This window comes from Mustela putorius, unplaced genomic scaffold (assembly GCF_011764305.1).
Source record: "Mustela putorius furo isolate JIRA1106 unplaced genomic scaffold, ASM1176430v1.1 tig00000115_pilon_pilon_pilon, whole genome shotgun sequence".
Taxonomy (NCBI): Eukaryota; Metazoa; Chordata; class Mammalia; order Carnivora; family Mustelidae; genus Mustela; species Mustela putorius.
The window spans coordinates 391,262-405,628 of record NW_025421285.1 but is presented as its reverse complement, the minus strand read 5'-3'; the positions used below and the strand labels follow the sequence as shown (position 1 = coordinate 405,628).

The 14,367-nt window shown below is 38.3% G+C and overlaps 1 protein-coding gene across 1 annotated transcript in view; it reads left to right on the top strand.

Moving 5' to 3' along the window:
- Positions 1-5,417: 5,417 nt before the first annotated feature.
- Positions 5,418-14,367, top strand: part of KLHL4 (kelch like family member 4) — a 131,478-nt gene continuing 122,528 nt past the window's right edge. Inside the window, exon 1 of the mRNA XM_045089522.1 lies at positions 5,418-5,574. Within this exon, the coding sequence (XP_044945457.1) occupies positions 5,537-5,574 (38 nt within the window). The 5' untranslated portion in view covers positions 5,418-5,536. The remainder of the gene's footprint in view (positions 5,575-14,367) is intronic.

The window sequence follows — 14,367 nt, the reverse complement described above, 5'->3', positions numbered from 1 at the left end:
CAAAGATACTCTCTTACATTTTCTTTTAGAAGCTTTGTGGTTCTAGCTTTTATCACTCGGTTCTGTGATCCATGTCAAATTAATGGAGTAAGTTTGGGGCTGATGTTTTAACTTTAATTGATGTTTTACTCTCTCTCTCTCTGTCAAATAAATAAATAAGATCTCTTTTTTTTTTTTTTAAAAGATTTGATTTATTTATTTGACAGGGAGAGAGAGATCACCAGTGGGTCAGAGAGGCAGGGAGCAGGGAGAGAGGGGGGTTAGCAGGCTCCCTGCTGAGCAGAGAGCCCGATGTGGGCCTTGATCCTAGAACCGCTGAGATCATGACTGGAGCCGAAGGCAGAGGTTTTAACCCACTGAGATGCCACCCAGGTGCTGACCTGTTTTACCCTCTCTTTAAAAATCTTTTCTGTTTCGGGCGCCTGGGTGGCTCAGTGGGTTTAGCCGCTGGCCTTCGGCTCAGGTCATGATCTTGGGGGTCCTGGGATTGAGTCCCGCGTCGGGCTCTCTGTTCAGCAGGAAGCCTGCCTTTCTCCTCTGTCCTCTCTCTCTCTCTGCCTACTTGTGATTTCCCTCTGAAATAAATAATAAAATCTTTAAAAAAAATTAAAAAAAAAATTAAAAAAACTCATTTCTGTTTCTTAATCCTTCCTGGCTCTTTCCTGGAAGTGTTCCCCGATCTGGTATCTGTTCCCTATTTCCACTTTGCCTCTTGCCTTTTTCTTTGTTATTTCAACTGTTTTTCATACTGAGTATTTCCACTTGGGTGCTCTAACACTTGATTGTTCTGTTTCTCTATTGCTAATATCTTTCCTCTTACTTTTCTGTTGTGTTTCTAATGCTTAGTTGAAATTCTCGGGGGTCCATCTGTTGAATACAGCTGATTCCAGTAGTATCTCTAATCAGTTGGTTTTTTGAAGTCATTGTGTTCCTTGGATTCCCCGGTCTTTTCACCTGTGATCTCATTTCTTGGGAGTCAGGTGTGTTTATGGGGGGCGGAGAGGTCAGGTTCAGAGATTATGTCTGGTGCTGAGGACTGAGCTAAGGATCTAAGCCTGACTCTGGTCTCTGTCAGCATCAGTGAGCCCAAGGAGATGGCAGTCCTGGCGTGGAGAGCCTCAGTTTGGCTTTGCCTCTCCCCCTCCCCAGGTAACCAAGTACCCCCAGGACTGGGGCCCTCACTTCCAGCACCCCAGAAGCAGCAGGCAGGGAATGGGGCTGTCTGGTTATGGTCAGAATCCACCAGCCCTGAGGTCTGGAAGGGGAGGAGGGATGGTTGAAAGTTGGCTGGAGGCCCATCCGTTTCCTCTTGATTCCTTTAACCCCACGTGGCCTGCTTCATTGCCCTGATTGCACATCCAAGGTTGTTGTTTGTGATTTTCTTTTGTTATATAGGTTTTATTTGGGGGATGCTGAGTGGCTAAGCTGGTTAAGCATCTGCCTTCAGCTGAGGTCATGGGATCTCAGAGTCCTGGGATCGTAGTCCTATATTGGGCTCAGCAAAGAGCCTGTTTTCTCCCATCTTCTTGCTGCTCCCCCTGTTTGTCCGTGTGCGTTCTCTCTCTCTCTGTCTTGCAAATAAGATAAATAGAATCTTTAAAAAAAAAAAAAAGGTTTAATTTTTAAAGTTATTTCTGCAACCAACTTGGGGCTTGACCACAAAACCAAACCCCGACATCAAGAGTCGAATGCTGTATGTACTAAAAGCCAGGGCTCCAGGTCCCGCTTTGGCCCTGTTTTACAAAACCAGCAAGACACTCAGGCGTGCAGACACTCATGTCCAGCGTGATGAAAACAGAAGTGCTTGCTATGGTCGGGGATGTTTCGGGGTCAGGGCAGTGGGCCTGCTGGGGAAGGCTTTTGATGTCAAAGGGGGCTAAGAGCAGAACTTAAAACTGCACACCCTGATTTTCTTTTCTATTCTAATATCTCCATCAGCCTAAAGACTATGTCCCACTCCTCTTGGCTGTTCACCCACCAACCCCCTACAACCAAGTCCACAAGCACAGTTTAAAACTCCCTTCGGTGTCCCCTGGACATTGCATTTTCTCTGGTAAGTCCCTAGGCTTAGTGACGTGTTGGCTGCTTTGCTGTTCTTTTCGGTACTCAGGTGTTAATTTGAGAAAGAAGGTTCAGGAGGTGGATAATCTTCGCCTTCCCTTACTACCGTTAGCTTAGACGCTGACTTGACCCTTTCCCTGTGCTCCCGCAGGCCACATGAGCTCCACCAGCTGGAGCCCAGTGGGCTGCTGCCAGAAAAAAACGGCGGCATTGATTAGGGGGTACCACTGATTCCGTGATATTAGAACAGATGGACCAAGACTTTTACTTTATTTTAACGAATTTTGAAGAGAAATCACAGGTAGGCCAGAGAGGCAGGCAGAAGAAGAGAGGAAGGGAATAGGCTCCCTACTGAGGCAGAGAGCCTGAATCTGTGTGGGGCTCGATCCCAGGGGTCCTGGATCACAAACCTAAGCTGACGGCAGAGGCTCCCAACCCACTGAGCCCAAGGTGCCTGAGGTTGCCGCTCAATTCAATATTTTAAGATTTTATTATTGAAAAGCAAAAAGCGAGGATGTTGTGTGCTTTGAGCAGGAGATGGCAGTGGGAGAGGGGCATCATAGGGATTTGATGAAGGCGGGGGAACTGGAAGTGAGGTTTCAATCCCTAGCAACCCCCCTGGGATCCTTGACCTGAGCCATAAGGCAGAACCAAATTATCTGAACTGAGCAACCTCCGGTCAAACTCTGTAACCAAGAACATTTAAAATCCAGGCATTAGAAGCGCGTTCCAAATAAATAGGAAAGAGATGTTTGGTAACATAGACCAGAATAAGAAAATTATAAAAAAAACAAAAATCAAAGAAAAATAATGGAAGTATTTAATATATGAACAAACCACGGCTCACTCCCTTTCCCCTTCCCCAACCTTTTCATTGCACTTTCTTAGCTCTCACTAATTCTCCTGGGGAATCAGGTGGGGGGACGTTATTGACCTACCCTAGAACGTTGCATGGGATGTTTGCTCTCCTGAGACTGCGCCTGCCTTCTACTCTCTGCTGAAAAAATTCCTGGTGCAATCCTTGAGTACTGCCTTCCCTGGTGGCCCCTCATGGTCTGTGTGATACTAAGGTGATGGCTTTGGGGCTCTGGCGTTAGTAGTAAAACCTGGCATGCGATTGTCCTGATTGTTCTCATCTCAAGGGCCCGTCGGTGAACTTTGGGAGGGTTCACACTACCTTCTTGGGACTTCGTGAACCTTCTGGGGGAAGAATATTTTTGGCGTGTGTCAGGGGTCTACTAGAGGTCCCCTTTCTGGCTCTGACAAGAAGATGGGGGATGGTGAAGCGCAAAGGTTTTGGAGTGGGGTCTGCCGCTATGATCCCTTCCTGGCTCATCACTTCGTCCCCTGTATTTCAGTGCCTTCCTGGTTTACCTACCCTGGCATAATGGTTCGACAATTCTGTTACTTCCAAGGGTGGACATCTCTGGGGCTTCCTAAGTTCCCCCAGCGTGGATACTGCCTTGCTGTGTGATCATGGGCAAGTTACTAACCCTCTCTGTGATCCCCCAACCCCCGCGGGGGGGGGCCTTCTGTAAAATGGGGTTGGTAACCTGAGGATGGCCTACTAGGAGCATAATGAATGGCGAGCGATTGTTTGGCCTGGTGGGTGGTTCACCATGACGCAAACTTCTATATTCAGGTTCACAATCAACAAATTCTTGATGTTTGTCTGCCAGGGAGGCCTTCCTTTAAATGTTTTCTAAATACCACGTTCTATTGATATTTTATCTCTTAAACAAGATCCGCTCCTCTCCGGGGCATATGTATCCTTTACAACAACCTTTGCAAGGGGAAGTATGGAAGGGGCAATATGGATAGCGAAAAACGTGTGTTGATGGAATAGAAATCTTGCGACCCCATAACGCAGAGGAAGTTTCAAAGTTGGACAGACTCATCCATCCATTGCTGCTTACTCCTCCATTGAAAAGGTATTCCACAGGCTCCATCCAGCGTGCAGGGAGATGTACATGGGGGTTTTGGGAGTAATGGACAGATACAGAGGGGGGACGCTCATTGGGAAGCTCCCACACCCTTCCATGCGTATATTCCAGCTGGTACCGCCTCCCCTTGGCCTGACACAAGATGTATGTTTAGGAGGCGTTAAAATTAACACATAATGCGGGGTTTAGTGATGGGCAGGAAGTTAATACCAATTACAACAACAGGCTCATGTTGACCGGGGATAGAGGCCCAAGGGGCTTTGGGAAAGGGAAAGGGTACGATTCGGAGGACAGGGAAATCAGGAAGAAAGGAGCTTGAGTTTCATTCAACAAGCCCAGAGCTGGAGACGGAAATCGTAAAGGCCTTAGGAGATCAGATGTGGGGGCATGGACCAGAGGCGGCTGCAGAGGCTGGAACCGGCTGAACCCCGGCTCTCGGTGCTCCTGCGGACCGGGCTTGTGCCTTCACCGGCGGAGCAGGGGCTCATCTGCCAAAGGGCAGCTAGTTGCCATGTGGTTAGGGTTAGGGGCTTGAGGGCATCAGGGCGACCTGCAGCACTGGTGAGTGAAACAGAGGAGGCGGACACCAGCTCAATCCTAAAGCTTCCTGAACTTCCTTTTATCTGCAGATCGGAATCACGCTCTGCGGTGAGGAGATCTAGAATCCAGAAGGAAGTTATTTTAAAATACTACTTTTGACAACTTGCCTTGGTTTGGAAGCCACAGAGTAACTGGCATTGTAGGTGTAAGGGAGGAAGCCTGTGTTGAGATATTTGCAAGTACAAGTGGGAGGGCTATGAGCCTGCAAATTTAGCAGCTGCCCAGGTGTGTTCTGGTAGCTGCTTTCTTATGCTAAACTGATTTACTTTGAAAGGTCTGATCTCATCATCCTGTGTGAGTTTTCCACCTACATGGTTAGCTGCAGGTTTTCTGCTTCAGCTGGAAAGCTAGAGTGTACCACAGGCCTTGGGGGGAAAGGAGGGAAGCAAAACAAAACAAAACAAACACACACACACACAGACACACAAAACCCCTGCTCTCAGCACTTGTGCTTTTGTTAGTTCTACAGAAGAGGCAGAGAAATGGGAGATATAAAGGCTCCATTTCCTTTCTGTTGAGAGAAGGCTTTTGTCTTACCTCCTGCAAAAATGTCAGTGCCTGGCAAGAGTTTCATGTGAAACAGATTCTAAGGCTACACTGGAGGTGGTTTAGTCATCCTTTGCAAGGGTCACCCAACACTGGAAAATGCCTTTCAGCAGGAAGGATATGAGCATAGAGGCTCCATCCCGGTTCAGGGCAGATTGAACAACCATGCTCAGGACAGAAACAGACTGAAAAAAAGGAACAATTCTTTCCACCCTAACATACTAACACCAGGGCCAGCACTGGCCCCTGACCATCAGAGATCCTTTCAGAATTGGCACTCACAAAACCTGATAGAACATCTTCGAGCAAATGAAGATACTCCTAAAGCAGTTTCAGAAGAGAATTTGTTTAAAGAAGCCTGTGAGAAACACTTACAAGATTTGGAGATGATTGCTGATGATAATACAGAAGATTCTACAGTGAGGTAGGAGTTTTCATTCGCATAACTAAAAAACCATAAACTAGGGTACTTATTCTCTACAACTCTCACTTACTGTTTAAATAAAAGTGCTGTAATTATCTGAATTTGTATGCAGCCAATCAGGGTTTATAAGTAACCTACTCCTCTAAGTCTATAAAGGAAAATAGTAATTTTACATGTTTTGATAATTAATGGAAACATGTTTTATGGTTGTGAGTTTACTTTTCTGATTCCATTCCAATTCTGTTAAGATTTCTGTTTTGTTATGAGATCTTTATTGTGATTACTAACCTTTTGTAAATATCCTCTGTGACTTGGATATTCACTTGTGATTCTCTGTGCCAGTGTAATAAATTACATAAATACAAACCTGACTTTTGTGATTTAGGCCAGTTCTGACAAAATAAAAAAGCACTAACTGCTCAGCACATTCTTATCTGTTCCCTGGTACCTCGTTGTGTATTTACATTTACACAAACTCTAATCGATACATTATCTTTATGTGAGAGTACAGAACAGCTTCCTTTCACATTTGAGATTTATTTCAAGTTGTATTGGTTTCATAGATAGTTTACAATCATGAAAATATTTTGCATAAAGCAAATAATGAAATGGTGCTTATAGCAGCAATGTTTGAAAGTAGGAAATAGAACATGTCAGTTATTTCAGGACATTAAAATGGTATAAGAAGTGATAGTAAAGTATAGCTTTAGTATAGCTCATAAGATATTTTACTTTGTCTTTATTTTTGTGTCTACTAGTACTGTTTGAATGGAAGAAAATTACATTCTGTATTTCGTGTCCCATATAACAACCTAGTAGATTTTTACTATTTTTATCTTTTCTATTATCTATTATCAGATGTTTTTTCCCCAATATATGTAGACACAACTGATGATCTTGGCAATATATTTAAAGTGTAAAAGAGCCATAGAAAAAGAAGTATTTTGATATACTTTAAATTATATAACAGTTCAACCTGAAGCTATGCTTATTTATTTGGAAATAATATTTATTTATTTATTTGGTATACTGTGTCTCTGCATAAGTACAGAAGAGAAGAACTGGTAAATTTACTTCTAGATATAGGGTTTCTTTTTTTCCCCCAATACATCTGCCTGACAATTCTTTGCTGCCATCAATTCAAAACATAATGTCAGTAGAAAAAGCAACACATAATATTTTTAACAAATGGTAATCAACTGTGCAAAATGACACCTTTGTAGCAACTCAGTCTTCTTGCAATGTAAAACATGCGAAAGACTTTGTGAAATGACTTTAAGTGTAATATTAGATTGTATGTGATACACATTTTTTAAGAAATTGTGTATATATTAATTTCCCTAAATAGTTTGTGATTATCCAAGAAAATCTTATATAACTGCTGGGATAGCAGATTGTATTTGATGGAACTAATTGTATTTTCAAAATGATACATAATCCATGCTTTCAGATTCAGCACATTTTCAAATGATCTTTCCCTCAGCATGAATAACAATTGAAAAAAAACTGCTGAATTTAGAGATTAATATTAATGCATTTGATTCTGTTTTAGAGAAATTTAAATTTTTCATTGTGACCTCCTGATAAAATTTTTTTAAGTTTCCTGGATTTATTTGCCAGCATGAGAATACATTCACAATAAATTAGTTGCTAAAAAATGCTAGATAAAATGTCAAATAGAAATTGTTACCAAGTAATACATATAGAGAGATATAGATTTATATATAGATATTTATATTTATATAAAATTTCTCTTTTATTTTATTCCTGATAGTTTTCATATTTTGAAGATATGTTCTGTTAAATATTCTATGATTAGAGTGGAAAGTTAATATTTTCTTAAAATAAATAGAAATGGTTTTATATATGTGCCAATGACAGTTTAAGCAAAAGAGAAGTTGTAAATTAATTACAATATGATGGTTTATTAATCTATCATTACCCATTCTGAATTATGTCTTGATTAAGGAGAGTTTGAGAGGGAACTTTCTATGTCTTGCTTCTCTAATGCCTCTCTTGAGCAAGACTGGGGAACAAGAGGAAAGGATCCTGGGAAGTTGGCAACAGCCTGGCATTCTCTCTTGTGGTAAACTAAGTAACAAGGCAGTCAGTGTGGAGAATTATCACACTACTACAAGATGGGCTCTGAGACTCTTGGCAAAGTAAAGGTATCTAAGTCATCCTACTTTCTACAAATATTGCAGAAATTTAATAGAGAATAGACTAAACTATTAACTTAAAACACAACTGAATGGCCTACAATTATTCCTAACACAGATAATAAATCCAAAGTATTAAAGTTGTACATAAGTGATGAATCACTAAATTCTACACCTGAAGCTAGTATACTTTGTATGTTAGCTAACTGAAATATAAGTAAAAATTTGGAAGAAGAAAAAAATAATTAGTTATATTACTATGTTGGTTTAAATATTTTAAAAGCCCAAATACATTCCTATATCACTGAATTACAAGTATGTACTTCATTTAGGAATAGCACTGTATTATGATCCCACACTGTAACTATGTTCATACCAGTGTACCAGTCATTATCATCTTTTTGTCTTAGTTATATAACTCTACATCTTAGCTTCATCACAACTACCTTGTTCAGGGTTCTTTCTTTTCTTTATTTCAACCTCAGCATTAGAAAAACAAGAACAAATATTTTAACAGGTGTGTTATGGTCATGCTTCTCATATGACATATATTGATCTTTATTTATTCATTTGCTTTTAGATTCCACTTATAAATGAAATCTCATGATATTTATCTTTCTCAATGTTACATCTTTCAGTTAGCAAAAATATTTTACACTGCATTATTCAGTAGAAATCATTATTTCAAAGGAAATAAGGAACACACTACAATTTGTAGTTTATAGAAAGTTTAAGATTAAAACCTTTTGTCCATGGTTTAAAGTGTGTTGTACAAAATTATAGAAAATATTTGATTGCTTTACTGCCAGCCTCATTCCTGAGAATGAAGTACCATGGTCCTTGTGTTTCATTTCTACTGGTGTAGTATTGCATGTGTATTTAACTTAAAATAAATTAAAATATGTTTAACATTTGAAAAATTTGGAACTTATTTCCATTTAGGGATCCAGCAATATGTTAGCTCCATGTTCCTTTAAATATTATGATTAAGCATCTCTATAGTTGTTATTCCTTTTTTTTTAATGTTCAGTTAGCCAACATATAATACAAATTTAAAAAATAAACTATAAACTAAAGTAAGTGATTGAAAACAGTTGTTATTTCTAATATTTGAAAGGCAACTATTTCCCTTCTGCATTTAGAAATAGAAATAAAAGACAAAATGTGTGGTACTATTTAACATGTGACTTCAAGAACATCATATTAATATCAACCTATTACACATTACCTAAATGTTCACTTAGTACTTTAGTTTATATGTTATTCTTTTTTAAATTTGTATGTCTTCTTTCTAACTTTTGTAGGACATCTTAATAGTAATCTCATTGATGTCTTTCCTATGACTTTGTAAGTAAAAATAACTTGCAGTGTTGTATGTAAAGCTCTTACATTTGAAGATGAAAAACTGGAATCAAGGTGGAGTAGTAAGGAACAGTAGTTTCTAATAAAAAGAAAAAAAACTCGGGTGGAAATATAATATTCTACGAGATGAACCTGGAACACTTTGCAGTGCCATAAAGTAAGAAAGTCCTCAAAAAATAATGATGGGGGTTATGTCATGTCAAAGGGACACAAGAGCCAACTGAAAAGCTCTCATTGGCCAAAGCTGGAACAATTTTAAAAACAAAATAAAATATTGTTTGATTATAAACCGAAGTAAAAAAATAAATATTCATGTCCATATTGATATGAATATGTGATTGAATAAACAGAACAAAAGCAAATGTGTTATTATATAATCTGCCCTCGAGGAAATGGAGGTGACTACTGTACTTTAAATGTGGGCTGCACATAAACTTCTTTCTTAAAAGTGATGCAGTATAGAACTGTTGGGGTGGGGGAGAGTAAATTTACAGTAGATAAACCTAACAAATATGACCTCAGCCAGGTAATCAAGTTTAACATCAGAAGTACTTAGTCATTTTGACAGTATATACGCTTGGTATCATGTAATGGTTTCGGAATTTCACTTCTGTCCTTTTCTCAAACAAAACCTACAACCTCCTCAATCTAATAATGAGAAAAACCACCAGACAAATCCAAATAGAGGAATATTTTAAAAGTACCTGGTTTGTAATCTTCAAACAATTAATGTCATAACAAAAGGAAAGTCTGAAGGGCCCCTGGGTGACTCAGTAAGTTGAGTGACCCACTCTTGGTTTTAGGTCAGGTCAAGATCTCAGGATCCTGGGATCAAGCTTCACATAGGACTCAATACTCAACAGGGAGTCTGCTTCAGGATTTCTCTCCCCCTGTGCCCCTCCTCCCACTTGCTCTTTCTTTGTAAAATAAATAAATAAATAAGTAAAGGAAAGTCTGAGAAACCATCACAAGCAAGATCCTAAGAAGACGTGATGATGCGGAGCAGAAAAGACCTTAAGTTAAAAACTGAGGAAATCTGAATAAAGAATGGATTTTAGTTAATAGAAGATGTTGGTTAGTTAATCGTAACAAATGTACCATACTAATATAAGATATTAACACCCAGGGCTCACCTGGATAGCTCAGTCAATTGGGCATCTGCCTGTGGTTTAGATCATGATCCCAGTGTTCTGGGATCAAGCCTCACATTGGGCTCCCTGTTTAGCACAGAGCCTGCTTCTCCCTCTTCCACTCCCTCTGTGTGTGTTCTTTCTCCCTCTATCTCTGTCAAATAAGTAAATAAAATCTTTTTTTAATTTTATTTACTTTTATTGTGTTATGTTATTCACCATAAAATACATCTTTAGTTTTTGACCAAGATTCATTGTTTATGTACAACATCCAGTGCTCTATGCAATATGTGCCCTCTTTAATACCCACCACCAGGCTCACCCATCCTCCCCCTCTAAAAACCCTTAGTTTGTTTCTCAGAGTCCACAGTCTCTCATGGTTCATCTCCCCCTCTGGAAAGGAAAAGTAAATAAAATCTTAAAAAAAAAAAAAGTGAGAGGATGGAGAGATATTTATCATGAAGGTGGATATCAAAAAAAGCCAGGATAGTAATATCTATATTGGAAAAAATAAAAGGTAAGATAAAGAATGTAACAAGACATAAAGAAGGGCACTCTATCATAATAAAAGTTAAAATCCAAAAAGAAGATAACAGCAATTGTAAATGTTTATATACCCAATATGAGAACACCTAAATATATAAAACATTTATTAACAAGCATAAGGAACTAATACAAGCATACTAGGGGACTTTAACACCCCCACTTACATCAAAGGACAGATCATCTAAGTTGGAAATATAAAAGGAAACAATGTCTTTTAATGACACACAGGCATAGATAGATTTAACAGATATATTCAGAACATTCCATCCTAAAACAGCAGAATATACATTCTTTCCAAGTGCACATGGAATTCCTCCAGAATAGATCACATATTAGGCCATAAAGCAAATCCACCCACAAAAATTAGGTCACTCAATAAATTAAAAAATATTGAAGCCATACCATGCATTTTTCTTGACCACAACACTATTACTAGAAATCAACCAAAAGAAAAAAAAATGGAAAGAACACAAATACATGGACATTAAATAACATGCTACTAAACAATGAATGGGTCAACTAAAGAATCAAAGAAGAAATAAAAAAGTACATGGAAATAAATGAAAATGAAAACAAAGCAGTCCAAAGCTATTAGGATGCAGCAAAAATGGTTCCAAGAGGGATATTTATAGCAATACAAGCCTATCTCAAGAAGGAAGAAAAAAAATTTTTAAAAATAAGAAAAAATAAAAAGAGAAACAAGTTAACATTTCAACTAAAGGAGATACAAAAAAGAAAAACAAAACCTATCACTCATTGTGAGGGAAATGCAGATCAACACTACAATGAGATATTCACACCTGTGACCTCACACTTGTCAGAATGACAACACACACACACACACACACACACACACACACAAAACAAACAAGGATGGCAAGGATGTGGAAAAAAAGGAACCTTCCTGCACTGTTGGTGGGAATGCAAACTTGTGCAGTCTCTGTGGAGAACAGTATGGAGGATCCTTACACAGTTAAATTTAGAAGTACCTTTGATGCAGTAATCGTAATACTTGGAATTTGCCAAAAAACCACAAAACATTAATTCAAAGGGATACTGCACTCCTATATCTATAGTAGAATTATTTATAATGATCAAATATGAAATCAGCCCATGTGTTCATCAGTTGAAGAATGGATAAAGATGTTATATATATATATATATATATATATATATATATATATATAGGAATATTATTCATCCATAAAAAAGAATGAAATCTTGACATTTGCAACAACATGGATGGAGCTAGAGAGTATAATTCTAAGCAAAATGACTCAGTCAAAGAAATACATATACCATCTGATTTTACCTGTGTTTGGAATTTAAAAAAGAAAACTAACAATCAAAGGTAAAAAGAGAGAGAAAGGGAAACCAAGAAACAGACTCTTAACTATAGAGAACAAACTGATTGTTACCAGAGGGAAGTTGTGTTGATGGACGGGTGAAATAGGTTATGGGGATAAAAATGCACTTGTAGGGATGCCTGGGTGGCTCAGTTGGTTAAGCAGCTGCCTTCGGCTCAGGTCATGATCCCCGCGTCCTGGGATGGAGTCCCACATCGGGCTCCTTGCTCAGCAGGGAGCCTGCTTCTCCCTCTGCCTCTGCCTGCCATTCTGTCTGCCTGTGCTCGCTCTCTCCCCCTCTCTCTCTCTGGTAAATAAATAAAATTTTTTAAAAAATGCACTTGTGGTGAGCACCCGGTGATGTATATAATTGTTGAAACACTATAATGTGCACCTGAAACTAATATCACACAATGTTATATAACTGAATTTAAATAAACACTTAATTTAAAAACTAGATCACTGGAAAAAAAAACTATCAGAAGTGAATACTTTGTTACTACTGTTAACCTGCCTTAGCCTGTTACTCTTAATCAGAGTAACTTATCCCTTCCATGCTCTCAAATGTTCCCATTCAGAATATAGACCTCATGGCTTACTTATACCCTATTTCTGTTACTTTTTCAATAGCTATACTAAACAATTTGGAAATATTTTTTAGTGAGTGCTTAACATAAATGGTTGTTTTTATTCATCCCACTAGTAGCTTAATCAATAGGTACTATATGTTAAATCTTTTGTCCATCTTTTCCCTGAAAAACTAGACTCTTCCAAGAACAATGGCATTTAAGTGTCCTTTTCTGGCTAACAATTACAGTAGTTGTAATAACACTAATAAACAACTGCATATGTAACAGTCACATGAAAATTTAGGCAACACAACTCCATAACTTAGCCTGAAGTCTGTTGTAACATTCAACCAACCAGTTTCTTCACTAAGGTGTTCGTTTTTATTCATTTATTGTTTCCTTCATTCAACATTTATTAAACCCCTACTGTACGTATTAGGTTTTCTTAGGTTCTTTAAGAATTAAAAGATTAGAAGGGGAGATGAACCATGAGAGACTGTGGACACTGAAAAACAACCTGAGGGTTTTGAAGGGGCAGGGGGTGGGAGGTTGTGAGAACCAGGTGGTGGGTATTATGGAGGGCAGGTATTGCATGGAGCACTGGGTGTGGTGCAAAAAACAATGAATGCTGTTACGCTGAAAAGAAATAAAAAAAAAAGAATTAAAAGATAAACAATATTTGTGGATTCCCACTAAACGCTTATAATATTGTTGGGTAGATAAAGTATTTCATTTAAAATTTCTTGGGCATAAAAAAAGGAGTATATTGCGAGAAGAGTTTTAAGTTACTTGGTGATTAAGCCCTATAGGCATTAAAAGACATAAAGTAATTCTGATCAGAGCAACTTTAGACTACTTCATGGAGGAGAGATGATTTGAGATGAATCTTGATGAATGGACAACATTTTGATACAGATATGGGGAAGAATGAATTCTAGGTAGGAGGAACAACACAGAGTTTCTTCAAAAAGGCACTGAAGCACAGGAGTTGAAGGTGTGCTCAAAAGATAGATTTCACTTTAGTTGAAGTGAATGATATACATTGAAGAATAGTACAAAACTTTGCAGGAAATAAAGGTCAGACATTGATGATGTAGGGTTTGAATTGACAGGGTAAGGACTGTCTGGATTTTATCTTAGACGTCAGGACTTATTAATCCCTAATAATTTTTTGTGTGTCTGTGAATAATTTTAGGAACATGTTCTATTTGCTTTTCTCAGATCTTAAATAGTTCCGTATCACAGGAAGGATAAAGTAATGAATGGTACTGAAAAGAGCATATTAATAAGTATAACAACTTAAGGAAAAATGTGAGAAAAACAGAAAATACAGAACTTGGGCTGTCTGTATGGCTCAATCAATTGAGTGTCAAACTCTTGATTTCAGTGGAGGTCACGATCTGAAGATTGTGAGATTGAGCCCCACACTGGGCTCCCCACACAGCAGGGAGTCTGCTTCTCTCCTTCTCTACTTCCTTTCCCCTTGCTAGAACTCACTTTCTCTCTAAAACTAATAAATCTTAAAAAGAAAAAGAAAAATACAAGACTCAACATGACTGTGGAGTATCTACTCATGATGTTAAAATCTAAAAACTATGATAGAGTATCAATGTCCAGTTGAATGGGATTTCAGGACTCCAGACAGTTCATGAATATATTTGAATAAGTAATTTTAACTTTT